Raw genomic sequence first — 17,548 nt, 5'->3', positions numbered from 1 at the left:
AGCCTAACCAACCTCATGCCATCAAATGGGGTGAATAACATAATAAGGGTATCGAATGTGAACTCAACTATGATATTAGGATTTTCTTTGCTATCAGTTGACCATGGAAGAGCCCCATGAAAGCTAGACATTCATAGTCCATTATCTACTTGAGATACTAGACATCATCTCCAAAAAGCATTTTAACCAACTTCTTCCATTTCTTCACACAACATTTGGATTTCTTTCCTGACACTTTTTAGCTTGTGTCCTTATCCCTACTCCTTGATAAGTTCCCTCCACCTGAAAAGCTTCATAATCCAACTTACTGCTTACAAAGTCAAAACCCTCAAGCCCTATGTTTGGTGTTTCTTCATCCCCAAACTTTTCTTTGGATTGTTTCGAGGATAATTAAGACACAAATCTATCTTATCCTCATTCAATCTAACATTAAACTTTGTCGTAATTCCTATAGTCTTATTATTTGTCCCATCTCACTTTGCATTAAAGCCTAGGCCTTGTTGCATGTACGGGCTTGACAAGGCATTAATGTCCCAAATATATGTATTCATGCTGTCCACATTCCCCTTTTTGTCCTCATACCTATAGTCTTCAATTCCTAGGACCAAAGATTTGTCACCTCCCATGATCTTCACATTTTTTGAATTATGACAGTGATATAAGGATACAAATATCTCCACATCCTTGTAGGCTCTTTTAATTAATCTATACATTCTTCTTCCTTCAAACTCATTTTTCCATGGATCAACAATATTTCATACTTTTTTCACAGGAGGGAAAACCTATCATAACTCAATGGTCAAACTAGCAGTGAGGACAATCATCTCTAGCTGTTATCCGTGAATGCAGGCCGACTCATCACCTTTAACAAGGAAAACCATGCCACTTGGAATAACCCGCTAGTGATCAATAAGGGGGTAGACTTTCGCTCCTGCCAAATGCTTCTGGGTCTTGGGCCGTTAACCTATTTCCTTACGTCCGAAAAAGACGAGCTCTTAGCCAAACATAAGCAATTTTAAGACATACACCAGACCCAACAAAATTTCATACTTATACTACAAATGCAATATATTTTAATTTAAATAATAATTTTTAATTTTAAAAAATAAAAAACACAAAAATATATTTAAAAAATTCATTAAATTTGACAGAACCTAAAATCTTTTAAATAAAGAATATTTTTTAATTTTTAAAATCCATTTTAAAGCATTGCCATAGTAGAATTTAATCAAAACCCTTTTAACCCGATAATTGGATTAAAACCCAAATCTATAATTCAAAACTAAACCTAAATAATAATAACATACCAAACTCACGGTCATGTTAAATTTATTTTAACTAGGTATGACCTAAAATATAACTATTTAACTCTTGGATCGGGGGCAAAGCATATTTTGTTTTGGCCGTGTTACAAAAAGGCTATTTATACATTTCTTTCATCTCTTATCATCCCCGGAGGGCTGCACCGAGAATTCTCCGGCGCTATTTCAATTACGCGAATGTGCTTCAAATTCTCGCCCGCAGCAGTACGAGTCCGTTTCAGAATCACAGCGGGTTGAGGTACAGTCTTCCAATACAGTGTTGTTGCGTTGTTAAAATCAATTCGCGGATGGACAGGTTTGCTTGGCTGGAGGCTCAGAATTGCTGGATTTCTCCATGGCAAGGGTGCTCTCAATGCTCCGCCTGCAGTGAGCACAGATTCCTCTTCTGCCACAAAATCAAATGGGTATTCCGAGGATTCGTCTCATTTCATGTCAACTCAGGAGTAAATTTGAATGCCCACCAAGATACTCCATGTTGTCTCGAAGCGGCTCACCTCTTCTTCGCTGCTAGTTCAACGCTCTCTGATCCAGCCCAACTGGTGTGAACTCTAACCCCTCTTTCTTTTTCTCGCTGGTAATAACCATTGTATATAATTCAATATCAATCTTTTTTTTATGGATTCAGAGTTCCACATAGAGGTAATATCGTTTGGGTTTTCAGGCATTACGGTTAGGAGTTCTAATGGAAAAGCCCCTGGAGATACGGGGATTCTCTGTTTCTGATATCAGGTATTAGGTCAAGTAATGAAACTTTTCTTTCATTAATAAGAACCCGATGGCGGTTAATTACTGCTATTTTATTATTGTGATTAATGTTATTATTTGCAGAGGTTTTCATTGCTCTAACACTGCCTATTTGATGTCAGTGGAAAGGAAAGATTGATGCTAAGGTTCGATAATTCTAATCCATATTGCCTGGAAATTCAACAGGTGAGTTATTAATCTAGTTCCGCCCTTCAAAGAATTAATTTTATGAATGCTTGACATAGAATAATTCAAATTACATTGATGAATAGAAGCCATATGGATTTAACATTTAAATGTCAGTCAGCCCTTGCATTAGGGCATGACAATCCGCGAAAAAAATACATATTAGCGAAAAAATATACATATTAGCTTTCCGGTCCGCATAAATTTAAATTTTTGTCGGAAGTTTCTTCTCCAAAGTTCTGAACATATCACTATGTCTTGTTAAAAGTTAAAACTGTGCTATGTCGACTTTATAGGGTTAGTCTGTGAAAATAGTTGACTATCGATTTTTTTTTTTCAAACATTCCATTGGGATATTAATTATCAAATGTTATTTTTAAAGGTTATGCAGGGTTCAAAGGTTTTTTCCAAACATTGCCTTGGGATATTAACTATCAAGGTTATTTTTAAAGGTTATGCAGGGTTCTATAATTAAACCAAGAACAACTTTTCATTTGATAGAATGGCCTTACACCAAATCTCTGAAACTATGCTTTTGACATCTAAGTTTATGTTTAATCAAAGTTGTAAACTTCAGTGGCTACTTTGAATGTTTGATATACAGTTTGCAGTAGTTTTTGTCATTTCTGTTACTTTTAAACATTATTTTCCACAATGATTATTTTTTAACATCGTTAGATACCTATTGGACCTTATTACTATGTGTGGGTTGAATTTCTGGTAATTGCATTTTTTCAACCAAGGAAGAAATATTGATTATTTTATTATAGAGAATTATTTATTGTTTCTTTCCTTGTATTATTTTTATGGAATGTTCCATGGGAAAATTTTGTTTATTGTACATTGGATACTAGAATAGGTAATTAAAGAGCATCAAGAAAGTAATGTAAACTAGTGTTCTTTCTTGTAAACTAGTGAGTTCTTATTGTAAGATGGATTTTTGGAAAAGAACTGTGAAATCTGCATAAGATTGCTGAGTTATTTCTTGTTCTTTTTTTGGATCTCTTTTAGTTGAAATGATTAACTGGGACATTAAGCCCTTTTTTGGCAATGATTTCTAAGTCCAATACTTCCCATTATTATTTATTATAGGGTAGGACTCTTTTTCTTCAAAATATGTAGAGATGTGAACTAATGTGTTTTAGTTATTCACCTTCATAAGGAAGGAGCTAATTTGAAGGGCGCTCTTAGTTATCAAGACTGCTATGAGTAAAATCATGAGTGGGGAACTATGATGAATGAAAATTTGGCAATGGTCTTTGTGGATCTTACAAGTCATGATATGGATTTGAGTGTTGAATAAGCTTGGACTTACATTTTATTACAGTTGTCCATTTTATTTTCTTGTTCATGAGTGTCTTTAAATAGTTTGAATTTCAATTTTTTTTACCATCCTTATCATTGAATTGTTTTAACAACATTACTGCATCATTCGTTGCAAATTTGCCTTTGGCTGGACATTAAAATTGTACATATCCTTTGATTTTAAAAATTTAAAGTACTTTTTACTATTTGCATCTGTAATTGTTGGATATATATTGTTCTGCTATGTTGATATGCATGAATTTAAGTACTTTAAAGTATATGATATTTCTTAATTTGTTATTTGATTTGTTTTATAAATGTGTCATGCATTACAGGCTTTCTAAAAATTAGCTATTCAATGTATTTACCTTTTCAGATTTGCGTTTCACTTCTAAAATTTTGAAAGTAAGCACGTAGAATGCTTGCAGTTGTTATTCTTTCAGTGTAACTATAAATTATAATTGATCATTAATACTGTTAATTTTTCTTTTCATTCCATCATTGAGGGTTCAGAATTTCTCACTTTGGCCCTGAGATGCTTCATGCTCTGCTTATCAAACACAAGTTTAGAAGCCAATAAATAGGATGCATCCAACTGGGGCCTATGTTTGTACATCCCACATATCTGTCATGGAAACACTATGACACATGTTTGGCACTTGTATTCCTAAACAGGACACGTGTAAAACATCTATCAGACGTGCTCTAGATGCGTTGCATGAGTCTGACACCAAATAACGTTCTTTCATTGCTATTTTCTCACTTTCAGCTGGAGGTAAAGAACTGTCTTTCACTGTGCAGGTGAATGGTAACTTTGAGAACTGAAGGGATTCCTGGTGTTTTGTAAATGTTCTAGTTTCTAAACAATTTGGATCTTTATTTATATATTTAATTTTTGTATGTTTGTAATTTGTGAATTTTTTCATGTATATAATGTGTCCCCTATGTCCTGTTTCCAAGATTGACATTTCCCATGTTGGAAACTCATATTTCTGTGTTCACTGTCCTGCGTTCTTGTGTCATGTGACTTTAAGTTCAAAAAAATATTGTGTTGATATGCTTGTGAATTTGATCAATATCTTGGGGTTGTTCTGTTTGTTTAATTGAAATTCTTATTTGGGAAGGAAACCTGCATCTTTATGGTTTTAAAAGATGATATTTTTTTTGGGATGCATATGGTTGTCCATTTTGTTTTCTTTTGTGAGTGTCGTAAGTAGTTCGATTTTAAAAAAATTCTTCCACCCTTTTCATAGAACTATTTTAACAACATTACTACATAAATCATTGCAAAGTTTTCCTTGGCTGAATATTCAGGGTTAAAAACGTACATATCCTTTGGTTTTGAAAATTTGAAGTACATTTTTCTATTTGCATTTCTAATTATTGGATAAGTATGGTTCTGACTATGTTAAATGTATGCGAATTTTAGATATTTTAAAGTATATACTATTTCTTAATTGATGTTGAATTTAATTTATTTGCTTTATTCTATGAATTGTCCACTGTGGGTGCTCTAAAAATTAGATATTTAAGTATTTACCTTTACATTTTTCTTTTACGTCTGAAGTTATAAGTTCTTAGAATGCTTGCAGCTTTTATACTTTCCTGGGAACTTTAATTGATCTTTATAATACTGTTGTTTCTTTCCATAGGTTCGGAATTTTTCACTTTGGCACCCAGATGCTTCCTGTTCTGCTTGTCAAGCACAAAAGGTTGTGAGGAAAGAAGATAGTGAGCGAATGCACTGTTGGTAAGTTCTTAGTTTTAAAAATACCACCATTCAGATGTTTCAATTGGCTGATCATAGATTAAATCACTTGTATTTCCTGATGGGAAGGAAGTTTAGCTTTCTTTTCCTAAATTCAACAGATTATAAAATTTTGGAATTCACATGCAACAGAATACTTGTCAGGTGTTGAGAAAGTTTCACTCCAATGCAGGATATATTTTACAAACAAAAGATGCTTCTGATGACTTGAATGTTTTGAGAAAGTTTTCCTAGGTGAATAATTTCTGAACGTTTCACAGTGAAGTCTAATTTGAATAGAGTAGCAGGAAAATATTTCAGCTATCTACATTGTAAATAATTCTGCATTGAATGCATACAAATACTTTACATGAGTAGATCGAGTATTGACCTTTACTTTATCAATGGCTCTTCTCTAGTGTGTATGATCCACTTTTGTAAATAGTACTGTTGACTTTAGAATTAAATTTGATCACAGGAAATGGGAACACACAAAAAAAAGTTGAGCCAAACTGTATGGCATACTGGGTTGTGCCTCTCTGTCTTTGAAAACTAATGCTATGAAAGTAGGATGGCACAGTGATGATTTCCTTGGGGGGAACATACACAAAAATGGGGACCACCCTGAAGTGCATAAATGCCCAAAAATGTACTTGTTCAAACGTCTCCTAGGCTTTAGCTATACCGAAACATTATGCCATCCCTCTCTTCATTGTAAATAGCCATTCGCCAGATGCCCTTTACCTGTTAATGCACCAAACAGTCCTCAGCGGTCCCCACTTGTTAACCCACCTTCAGCTATTCCCACCTGTTAAACCACCAACACCTGTTCCCCCTGAAAAGAGGGGAAAAAAGAATGAAAAATACAAGGTAATAGGAAAGGGAAAGAAAAACAAAAAGCATACAACCTAAATAACCACAAAATCCACTTAACATTATAATAAAAATACAAATAAAGACAAGTAGTTGTACTTTTTAGATGATATTTTTACATATTGCAAGTTGCGATAAGACATGTTAAGGAATGGATGCAAATAGTCTGTTGACTGGGTTGTGCCCTGTTTGAGCCATAGTCAGACAACTCAAACCTAGGAGTGACTTGGCAAAGTAAGTGCAATGCACTTTGTAGTCATCAAAATAAATATGAAGGCATGTGAAATTATTAGAAGTGAATAGGAAAATGTAAAAATTTTCCATAGACTGCCTTGTCTTTATTGAAACACCCCCACTCAAAAGATTAAGAACTTTTGATGATCAAAATAGTGTCTTTCTTTTGGTTATCTTGGGTGGTTGGTAGGAAGGAATCAGATCCTCCCCACCTAGGTTCAATTCCCTCAAGTGACATGATGAATGATGACGGATCATGTATATTCTTCATATGGAATATATAGCTCTCTGTACCTGTGAAAAAAATAAAAAAATGTCTTTGTTGTGGCATTTTGCTCTCATCTTGTATTAACTCAGTTTTATCCGAACTCAATGAGTCTTGAAATGCCTGTTGTCCACACAGACTGCGTTTGTCTCTATTGAAACATCCCCACTCAAAAGATTAAGAACTTTTGATGATCAAATTGTCTTTTTTTGGCATTTTGCTCTCATCTTGTATCAACTCAGTTTTATTTAACCTCAATAAGTCTTGAAATACCTGTCGCGTATTTGTGAATCTGGTCAAAGTTGTGGACTGAGGTTGATTGGTCTTTAGTAAACATGGTGTAATTCAGTGCCTAGCCAAGTTGCCAAGTTAACTTGGCGAGTATTACACTGGCTGACTCTTGTAATGGAGGTTTTGTTTTTAGGTCACCATTTCTAATGTTGACAATTTGACACAATCACGGTCACTTGGTTGATGTGGTGGAGCTGTTGTCCCTGGAAAACAAAGTTTTGTATACCCCTCAGGGGAATGTATGCAAATAGTCCGTCTACTGGGTTGTGCCCTGTTTGAGCCATAGTCAGACAACTCAGACCTAGTAGTGACTTGGCATGTGAAATTATTAGAAGTGAATAGGAAAATGTAAAAATTTACCATACAGACTGCTTTGTCTCTATTGAAACACCTCCACCCAAAAGATTAAGAACTTTTGATGATGAAAATAATGTCTTTGTTTTCGTATTTTGCTCTCATCTTGTATCAATTCAGTCTTACCCTAACTCAGTGAGTCCTGAAATACCTGTCGTATATTTGTGAATCTGGTCAAAGTTGCAGACTGAAGTTGATTGGTCTTAGTAAACCTGGCTTGATTCAGTGCCTAGCCAAGTTGCCAAGTTAACTTGGCGAGTATTACACTGGCTGACTCATTTAATGGAATGACAGGTTATTGGTCTGACATTGCACACAGAGATGACACCTTAGGCAACAATAGTATTTAAAATTTCTAGCTTCAGTCATGTATTTGATTCTCAAAAATCAAAATACTGTACTCCATGCAATCAATTTATTGAAGAATGTATTTGGTGTGACAAAAATGATGGAGTGTGAGTATGTGGTGCAAAGATTAAATCACCCATATAAATTTGAAAGTATCATTACAGAAGTCATCTAATATGCATCATGGTAGTTGTGGTTGATGAGCTGTCTATTTTGAACAATATAAATACTTCAAGCCAACCCAATTTAGGAGGCTGATTGTCAGTTGTAGCCAAATATGCTTACACCTGATGATTAACTCTCAAAACAATTCAGGGAAAGTAATTTTCACCGTGAAAGTTAGGGTATTTTATAGAATTTACGCTTTGTAATTCTCAGATTTCCAAATTGTGGTCTTGGTGTTGTTCACTTATGCAAGCATGGCAGCAAGACACCACCGCCTTTTGTATAACAATGCATAGTGTCATTGCAAAGCCTTTACATCTTGCACTTTTGGTTGGGGTCAACTTTTAACACTTCTGCTTCTCTCTATGTTTTTTAAATTTCTTCCCTCAATTCCTCCTACCTGTAATCCATAATTGTATTGGTATTCTCGCATGTTTATCCTCCAAACATGCATGGTATGACATTCTTGTAAGTTGTAAGCACTATCCTTCAAAATATGAGCTTGGTTTCCCTTTACCTTCAATTGGAATTGCACAGAAAATTTCCTATGTTGAAATCAACTTTTATCAAAAAAACACTAAATATGCCCAATATTTCATTTGGATCTTATACTACTTTGTATCCTTTTGATGAATGAGCATGTGTTGCAGTGTTTGCGGACAACTGCCCAGCCATATTACTATGAATTTGAGACACGTTTCACTTAATATATATGCTGAGGAGGAGTTCGATGAAAGGTGTCTGAGTGCTATCTCACTGCCCCAGTAGGTACTTCACTGAAGCATGGAGTCTAATTTCTGTAGGCTTTCTGTTTTCCCATTGTAAAGTGCCAAAGATTTCAAATCTTGATTTTTACAACAATATAGAGATGCTTCTTGTATTTTCATCTCAGAAATGGCTTTACTTGCTTCATGTGCTTGCTGTAGACTCATGGAGATACTTGATACAATTTTTCTGGAGCAAAGACAAGTTTGTTCCAGTGGTGAGTTTTGTTATGCATTTTCCCATTATTTATTAATATATAGTGCTATCTATATTCAGGGCTAGATAAATAGTAAATATTAATTAGTAGAATGTAAAGAGACGTTTTTAATTCTATTCACCAAGTCCAATGAATTTTTATTTCTGCTATAACTATAGATAACAATTCAAGAGGCGCTGAGCAAATCAAGGGCAAGCATGTAGACTTACCAACTAATGCAAGTGAAGTTTTGAGTAATATGGATATCCAACTGCAGAAATACTTGAATGACATTGATTATATGAGTGAATGTACCACCAAGGCTGTTGAAGTCTGCAGTGCAGATCCCCCATGGATGGGAAGGATGTTAGACATAATGGTTGGTAATTGCATTAAGTTCTATTGAAGTGTTCTCTTCATATTATATCACCAGTTATGATTGTATTGATTATTTTTCCTTAATGCCAGAAGATCTAATTACATAATTTCCTTGAATGCTAGGCACAACGTGCTGGTCATCATGGCCTGGAACTTGATCGACTCGAGATGTTGAAAGAGCTCTTGAACCAACGATTGGAGGAATGCATGGTAAATCCTCTATTGTGCTTGTCACTTTCCTTTCTTGATAGCAAATTGTCACAGTAGCATAATGGACTAGGCTATGTTCCAGGAAAATTATGCCAAATTCCAGGAAAATTACAAAGCACATGGAAATTTTCTAATATATTACAGGAAAAAGAGAAACTTGAGATTGAAAAGACATGGAGATTGAATTATCGGCAGCTTATCCAACAACACAAGAGGCAAGACTCTGCGACATCCACATTAGAACATTTAAAGCAAGAGGTGTGGTTGTCTTAAATTGTTTTCTTTTATGTGAATTCTGGATTAACATGTGACTGCTGAATATGTCCAAGCTTTTGTTACTTCGTTTTGAATGTTTAAAGTTTATTCATGTTGTTTAAAGTTTATTCATGTCTTCTAATCAATTTTTAACTTACAGAGGAAATGCATAGAAAAAGCTTTGTTATGGGTGGAGCTTCTGTGCACAGGATTGAAATCATGACTTCATTGTTTATTTATGGATTACTAATTTATAGATACAGTCTTATGACAATGATTTTTGTAATTTTTAATGGTTGTAATGTTTCAATTCCATCAATTTTAAGATCGTGCCTTGGTTTTGCACGGATTAATAATGCTTCAGAACTCCACCTTTACATTGTTGTGCACATGTAAAGCAACCTTCCTTGAGCAAACTTATCTTCAAAGTTAGTATCTCACACATTAAAAACTTACAACCATTACAGACATAATCATGGAATGACATAATTTATTAATGTAGGCATCAGTTTTAATCCAGAAAAGTATGAATGACAAAACTATAAGCAATCATATGAAAGTGAGATCCAAGGTAACCTACTCATCATTTGTGATATCTTGAGCCCTGTCTGGAGTAAATATCATTGACAATTTATAGAGATCTATAGGAAGTTGGAACTATCTGATATTGTATAGCATAAATTTTGCTTAAAATGATTTCATTATGACTGCAATTGTGTTTGCATCTTGCACCTTATTCCATGACCCTGATTGTCCTTTCTCTATATAGAGAGTTTTTCTGTGTTTGACAAACAAAGGCATGCAAAGGAAAAAACCCAAATCATCTTGATTTTGTGCCATGTGATGGAAATACTGGAATAGCATTAGTTTTTTTAATTGTACCAGTGATAAAAGATCGTTGCAATGAAAACTGAATATTTAAAAAAAATGGTACACTTTCATGTACTCTCCTTGAAATTTAATATTACAACATTAATCACTGAATGGCCGTCAAAAATCCAGAGATTGCAACTCTTATCAACTTTGAACAAAGCAAGATATAAACTCATATTTTGAGCCACAGTATACTGCCATTTTGACAAAAATGAGCATTGGAACAAGGGTATATTTTGCTTTCCAAAATAGCTCCAAAATAGCCAAACAAGAACCTCATAGACAGATTCTTTGATCCTTTATAGCCTCTATAGGCACAAAAAATGAAGGTCAGTAAAAGCTTGAGACAGATGAGCTACCTGGCAAACTATGATCAGAATCCACATCAACTTCTAAAGAATTATCATTACAATCTTCACACATGTATTCTGGCGGAACATCCTCTGAATCTGAAATACCAATACATCTGGTGTGCTGCCAAACCTCACAGTTATCACAGGCAATCATTCTCTCTCCATCATCCTCCCTTGTGCCACATGGGCAACTAACAGTCCATACTTGAGTGCCTCTCTCTGCCCTGTACTTGGAAATATCACCATAGCAATGACCTTGAACAGTGACAACACTCTCTGGCCCTATGAGTAGCATCAAGGTAGTTGAATCTTTGATATTTTGTAGCTCTCTTACACTTTGTACATGAAAACTTTTGAAACAGATATAAACATCTCTGAAAGCTTGAGCAGCTTCTTTCTTCAGATCTGCTATAGTTGCATTTTTAGGCATGATTAGTAATTCAGGTGGTGTTTTCTGCGAAGTTTGTGCTCCATTTAATATCTCTGCCACAACAAACACTCTTATGCTCTCACTGTCTGTAATCATGCGATGTTTTGCCTCATAATTTTTAATAAACTGTTTACAGTCCATTAAATTTCTTGAGGCATTAGTGAGTTGCTTTCTTAAACCATAACGCCATAATTGCTCTTTTAGTCCATAACACCATAATTCCTCTTCTAGTCCATAATGCAATGAGCCAGAAATAAGCACATGATGTAATGGAGAATGATCAATGGTAGGGGGAGGTTGTGATGGAGGATGTAACAGGGCATGATAGAGTGTCTTCAGGTCTTCCAAGACATGCGCTTCCTTGAGTTGTTTAGGATCAGTAGCACTCTTCAAGTCAATGGATACATTGTTTCTGTCTGTCAGCCTGTGTTTACATTGATACACAATGTCAGTATATTGAAATTGCACAGTAGATTGATTAGAAAGAACAATAAATTGACCAACAAGGAACAAAACAACAGATGCAACAAACCTGTATTCAAGGGTTCGTGTAAAAGAATTGCACTGACACTGCACAATCTGCTTTCCAATAGTTTTTCCTTCTAAACCCATCAGAGCATAGTTTAAAAGCTGAGGATCTCTTCCATGGCATGTGGCTCCTCTTAAATCATGCCATGTTATCCACATGGTTCCATCTGCCACTTGTAGAACCTTGAGCATGGCAGCTGTAATCTCATCTACCACCTTGGGTGCCCACTTTGATTCAGCGGATTCTCTATTGATCATGATGTCCCCTGAACATTTTCTGTCAGTGTGATTATGGAATTTGTGTAACAATTGCATTATAAAACAGACCAAATCTTGTACTGTTACAAGGGGATTCTTAGACAGGGAACGGTAAAATGATACAATCTGCTTCAACTCTTGGTCAAATCCGCCCACACCTGAAAGAACTAAATCCAAACGAAGCTTTGATAGACATTGAAGAGCTCTCTTGTATGTCTCATGTGTTGTTCCAAAACTTCCTCTCCCAAATTCATAGCCCCAATTACCGTACCAGGGGTGCCCTTTTTGCACAGCATGTAAAAGTCGATAATCAAGCCCGTATTTCTTTGAAACATCCATGACACTAATTTTTCTGTGTAACAACAATTAGAAATATTTTATTGTCAGCTATTAAAACAAAATTGATGGTCATAATTTAACATAATCTCTATTTTGCAAAATGAAAAATGACAGGTGTTTTGTATGATTCCATAGATATTTATGTCTACATATAAGGAAGAAATTCCAATTTAATGACAGGTGTTTTGTATGATTCCAGAGAGATTTATGTCTACATACGAGGAAGAAATTCCAATTTCATGCACAGTGCCTTTGCTATTTTCTGAGTTCAATATGGAAAAAAATGGTTCTCACAGCAAGTGAATCTTTTAGGAAAAGCATGCAATACTTATGAAGTCTTATGAAGAAATTCTTTGCAGATTTTTTTGAAGTGACAAAAAACATAATTTCATTTTTTGGGTAATCAATTGTTGGTCTCTCCTGTAACTTTTTTACTGTCAATATTCCCAAGGTATTAGCCTCTCCTATGCAGGTTATAAACCAGCAAACATGGTCAATTGCTGCATATTTGTAGAAGTGTGGTCACAATTTTAGTTTGTCACAGATAAGTGCATTTTAACAAACATCCACTGAGTATATGTACACTACATCTTTTGTTAGCAGTACATTTGGGGTTGATGATCACAAATTATCAAAAAAGTAATCACAAGGACTTCACACCACCATCTTTTTCCACCAGAACTTTACATAGCCATTAGGACTCACAAGGAGTTTGGTATTGTAAAATTAGTGATTAGGATAATTCAGCTGAACATATTTTTAAACAGGTTGTATACTCACAATATAGCAGGCATAGATGATGAAGATTCTGAGCGATAAAATGCTACTTTTTCCTTAAAGAGAAAAATGTACAGTGAACTTTTGCACATTCCAAAAGGTATGTACGAAGTTTTCCAAGTTCTTCATCATGATATAACATCTCATTTGTGCTTTTTTTACAGTTTTCAAAATATTATTTCACAAGACCTTCAAGTGGTCCATATTTATCGGTCTAGACAGAATACGCCTTACCTTTTGGGAGATCACTCTATAGAACTCCTTTTGGGAGATCACTCTATAGAACTCGCCTTTTCGAAATAAAAAGTCCCTTTTGCTTCTACACAAGGAAAATTGATAATGGTATCTATAGCACTACCTTTCCTTTAAGGAAATCACATCTATAGCACTTGCAGGAACTCAGTGTTCCTTTTCGAAATACAGAGTTCCTTTTGCTTCTACAAAAGGAAAATTGATAATGGAATCTAATCTTGAATCAAAATTGAAAAATCTCTCAGTTCTTCTACCAGACAATTCCTTAAGGCAAGGTAAGCCTGGAGACACAAGTGGACAGGTGTCCAAAATATTTTGTGTTCTTTCTCCCAAATGGCCCTTACAGCATGAAGGTTCCAGTATACAGAACCCTAATAAGAAAGGATATTTTGTATTCTCTCCCATAGTGCCCTTATTCCTTGAGGCAAGGTAAGCCTGGAGACACAAGTGGACAGATGTCCAAAATATTTTGTGTTCTTCTCCCAAATGGCCCTTACAGCATGAAGGTTCCAGTATACAGAACCCTAATAAGAAAGGATATTTTGTATTCTCTCCCATAGTGCCCTTACAGCATGAAGGTTCCAGTAACAAAACCCTAGTACAAAAGTATATTTTGTCTTCTTCTCCCACAGGGCCCTTACAGCATGAAGGTTCCAGTATACAGAACCCTAATAAGAAAGGATCATGTCATAAACGAACCCAGCCATTCAAAGATATCATGGCAACAATACCATAAACTAATTCAATTTCCCAGGCACATCGTGAGTTGTAGTGGATTCCAGAATTGGACGTCATTCAAATTGAGTATCAATCCATTCAAAGCACCTACTTAATTGTTGTTACCACATAACCAGCCATGCAAATCCATATTAACCTGATTCAATTTCTCAGAGTATTAATTTCTGTGTATTCTGTGGAAATTATAGTTCATGCATGCATAACCTTTGTGTATTCAAGGCTGAAATAAAACTGAAGCTTACCTGGCTTTTAGCATGATGCATATCCTGTCCCATAGGCCCATAATATCACAGCCAAAAAGATACTGTGAACCACCTTCCCGTCCATTCACACGAAGCAAGTGGCCAAACCCATTTACATGTATTATGCCATGTAGCAGGTGCCTTTCATCTTCTAAATCGAGCCTAGTTTCATCTTCCAAATCAGTATCTTCTAAATCGAGCCTAGTTTCATCTTCCAAATCAGTATCCCTGCTTATCTCCAATTCACATGCTTTGCATCTGAAACCACAACAATCTAGTTTAGCTTAAAAGTCAACCAAAACAAAATATAAAAACACCATTCACTGATCTAAAAATTAATATAAATGACACCAAGATCACTAAAATCATCATGGAGCCTGGCAGGGCTATCTAAAGGGTTCAGATCCACCACACGGAGCTTTAAAAGCTGAAGTTGACGAGAAGACAATATTCACTGAACACTGCAGGACTTACAATATATGCATCTATTGGGTGTATAAAACTACAGAGAGGTACATGCTCACAGGAGAATTGAAAAAGAGCATAAGAGAAAGCAATATAGAAGATTGCACGAGTCTCCAACTATGCATGTAATATCCCTTTTTCTTTCTTTCGATTTCGCTAGACAGCATTGCGATAAGTATTACAAGCTTTAATACCAATTTTTTTTTTTTTAAAGGAAAAACAAAGAACAAATGCAAAATACATTTTCAAGTCACCCACAATCACAGAAACAAATCCGCCCAAATAGAGATTCTCTTTGACTTGGATGTTTTCAAGTTTAATCGTTTTCCCGGGTGTCTTTGCTTCTCAAAGAAGACATCTCAACATGAAATACAGAACTCTGATCAAAGTCTTTGCTCTACCAATCAAAGTCAATACATAACAATAGAAAAGAGCTTTGGAAACCTATAATAAATTTGCATACATGAAAAAGTTAAGAACTCTCTAACTGGGTTGATCCGCAGTAGCTAGCAACCCGTTGGAGACTATACAAGTCCACATACAAATTCCATCGACCTGGGTCATGTACATACAGGCATATAAAACAGGGCAAATGCGCAAGATTCCATGGGAGTATAACTTGCAACTTGTGAATCTAATACACTAGCACAAACACATTTAAATTCGGGTCCAATATGCAAAGTGGGCCTTGTGTATGACATCAACATCTGCATCCTCCAGCGTTGAAACCTTGAATCTTCATACCCAAGTTTAAATGAGTCTCTGTTGCTGTACATATCCGGTGTACTCATCACAGAGTCTAGATTCCATGGAACATGGGGTGCACATACTGATGGATCCCTATAGCTAGTTCTTTAGGTTTACTAGTTTTAAAAGAAGAACGCATTTCACACACTTTTAGAGACATATCATAGCCCATGAAATTGCGAAATGATTGACATGCATGGGTATAGGAGTTCTTTGACCTTGTGGATGCAGAGATACAGTTGGCACATCGTTGCTTCTTCACATTGTCCGCCTGTATAATAAAGTGGTACCGCGTCCTGCAAACAGGGTTCTCTTGCCATCCTGCTAAAAAAACACAACCAATCCCCATTTCAAACCCCTTAGTCCCAAACCCAATACAGATCTGCGAAAAACAGACACAAACACAACATACCTACAACCCTGCAGTGGTCGCAGTAGAGAGAATCAGAGCAACGAACGTTTTCCTCGACTATATGTAGCGGGACGAAGACGTTCTCTTGCTGATGATCCAATCGGAGTCGAACCTGCCACCGCTGGATGAAGGGCGGCGAGGAAATCTTTGGGGGCAGAGGCCCGTCGGCGTAGGAAATAAGAAACGCTTTGATATTGGAACGAAAGGGCCCGTCCAGGGTTCGATCCCCGGCGGGGCAAGCGCTGGTACCGAAGCTATTGAAGGAGTAATAGTCTGCCACGACTCTTTTTACTCGTTTTAACGGCCTGCTGACCACCATACCGCTTGTGGGCAGCTCCTTACTCTTCGTCTGCTTCTGTTTCTGCTGGTTCTTTCTTTTACTTTGCTGTTTGTTCGCCTTGTTTTGTTTAGTTCGGGGCTGGCTGTCCTGCACTATATAGCTTTGCATGGTAATAGACCTAATCTACCTAATTGCCTTTTATTAGGAAGGACTAAGATGCCACCTCGACTTTTCTGACTTTTTGCCCCTTTTTTTCTATTCTTTCATGCACTGCTTTTTTGTATTTTCTGAAAACTCATGAAAATACGAAAAATAAAAGAGATATACTGAAATCTCATATAAATACAAAAGAAGGGAGGGGGGCGAGAATATTCGTTTCTTGGTGGTTTGAATTATGAGCCGTTGAAGTCATGGGGCAAATGGCATTCCCTCCCTAACGCTATTAAATACATATACTGAGTTGTAGGATTATGGAGGTATTATTATTTTTAATACATTTATTATTATTTTTAATACTTTTTTTCCATAAATTATGGGGTTGCTACTGACCGACATAGATTCACATGTTTTACTTTTCTACGCCTTCTCCATATTTCTCGAGTAGTGTAAGAGGGCCCCACCTCCTTTTGAGAAGGGCCCCACTCTACGACTTGCATACACCTTGGTGGCTTAAATAACGGCCCCTTTCTAATTTACGATACGCATCTTTTTCGTAAATAAATAAGCTTTAAGCTTTTATTTGGTGCTTAAGTATAACTATTTTTATAATAAATTTATTACCACCTTTTTGAAATGCCCTAATTAGTTACTCAATTACTTTTCAAAGGCATGTGCACATATTTCCATATGAGCAAGGAATGCTTATTTTATTTTATTTTAATATATATAGTGGTAATATGGGTGTTTTTTGATTGGTTGTTGGAATTTGATATTTTTTAATTGTATTTTTGAGGTATAAAATGGTTTTTTTCTTGAGAATTTATGATTCCTAAAATCTCCACCAAATAGTAGCAAAATTGATATTTTGTACCATATATAATTAAATATATAAATTGATATTTTGTACCATATATAATTAAATATATTTTCTTTATTCATGGTCACTACCACTTTTATTTATTTATTATTATTCATATAAACGCGAAAGAGGGAAGTATAACTATTTTTATAATAAATTTATTACCACCTTTTTGAAATGCCCTCGTTAGTTACTTAA

The 17,548-nt window shown here is 35.5% G+C and overlaps 2 protein-coding genes across 3 annotated transcripts; one reads left to right on the top strand and one right to left on the bottom strand.

Annotated features, from left to right (window-relative positions):
• Positions 1-1,402: 1,402 nt before the first annotated feature.
• LOC149206636 (uncharacterized) lies at positions 1,403-10,004 on the top strand. The gene is made up of 10 exons (XM_089395516.1): positions 1,403-1,861; positions 1,984-2,051; positions 2,189-2,252; positions 5,210-5,307; positions 8,485-8,598; positions 8,761-8,816; positions 8,975-9,174; positions 9,297-9,383; positions 9,528-9,641; positions 9,799-10,004. Exons 1-10 carry the CDS (start codon positions 1,610-1,612, stop codon positions 9,859-9,861), a joined length of 1,116 nt encoding a protein of 371 aa, XP_089251642.1. The 5' UTR covers positions 1,403-1,609; the 3' UTR covers positions 9,862-10,004.
• A 551-nt stretch (positions 10,005-10,555) lies between these two features.
• On the bottom strand, positions 10,556-16,506 carry LOC149206635 (RING/FYVE/PHD zinc finger superfamily protein). 2 transcript variants are annotated; one of them, XM_089395514.1, is made up of 5 exons: positions 16,053-16,506; positions 15,859-15,964; positions 14,429-14,686; positions 11,827-12,432; positions 10,556-11,718 (listed from the first exon to the last, which is right to left on the bottom strand). In XM_089395514.1, exons 1-5 carry the CDS (start codon positions 16,498-16,500, stop codon positions 10,842-10,844), a joined length of 2,295 nt encoding a protein of 764 aa, XP_089251640.1. In that variant the 5' UTR covers positions 16,501-16,506; the 3' UTR covers positions 10,556-10,841. The 2 variants fall into 2 exon arrangements, with proteins under 2 accessions (XP_089251640.1, XP_089251641.1); XM_089395515.1 differs by having other exon boundaries at positions 15,859-15,961.
• Positions 16,507-17,548: the final 1,042 nt, after the last annotated feature.

This window comes from Pinus tabuliformis, chromosome 1_2 (genome assembly GCF_031772625.1).
Source record: "Pinus tabuliformis cultivar Carrire ecotype Pingquan chromosome 1_2, CPIR1, whole genome shotgun sequence".
In the NCBI taxonomy this organism is placed as follows: domain Eukaryota; kingdom Viridiplantae; phylum Streptophyta; class Pinopsida; order Pinales; family Pinaceae; genus Pinus; species Pinus tabuliformis.
This window is presented reverse-complemented; position numbering and strand designations above follow the sequence as displayed.

Coding starts and splice junctions, on each gene's coding strand:
- LOC149206636 (XM_089395516.1), top strand. CDS start 1,610: ATGGACAGGTTTGCTTGGCTGGAGGCTCAGAATTGCTGGATTTCTCCA. Junction 2,253..5,209: donor ATTGCCTGGAAATTCAACAG/GTGAGTTATTAA, acceptor TTCTTTCCATAG/GTTCGGAATTTTTCACTTTG. Junction 9,642..9,798: donor TAGAACATTTAAAGCAAGAG/GTGTGGTTGTCT, acceptor TTTAACTTACAG/AGGAAATGCATAGAAAAAGC.
- LOC149206635 (XM_089395514.1), bottom strand. CDS start 16,500: ATGCAAAGCTATATAGTGCAGGACAGCCAGCCCCGAACTAAACAAAAC. Junction 14,687..15,858: donor TGTATCTCTGCATCCACAAG/GTCAAAGAACTC, acceptor TTGTGGTTTCAG/ATGCAAAGCATGTGAATTGG. Junction 11,719..11,826: donor ACACGAACCCTTGAATACAG/GTTTGTTGCATC, acceptor ATGTAAACACAG/GCTGACAGACAGAAACAATG.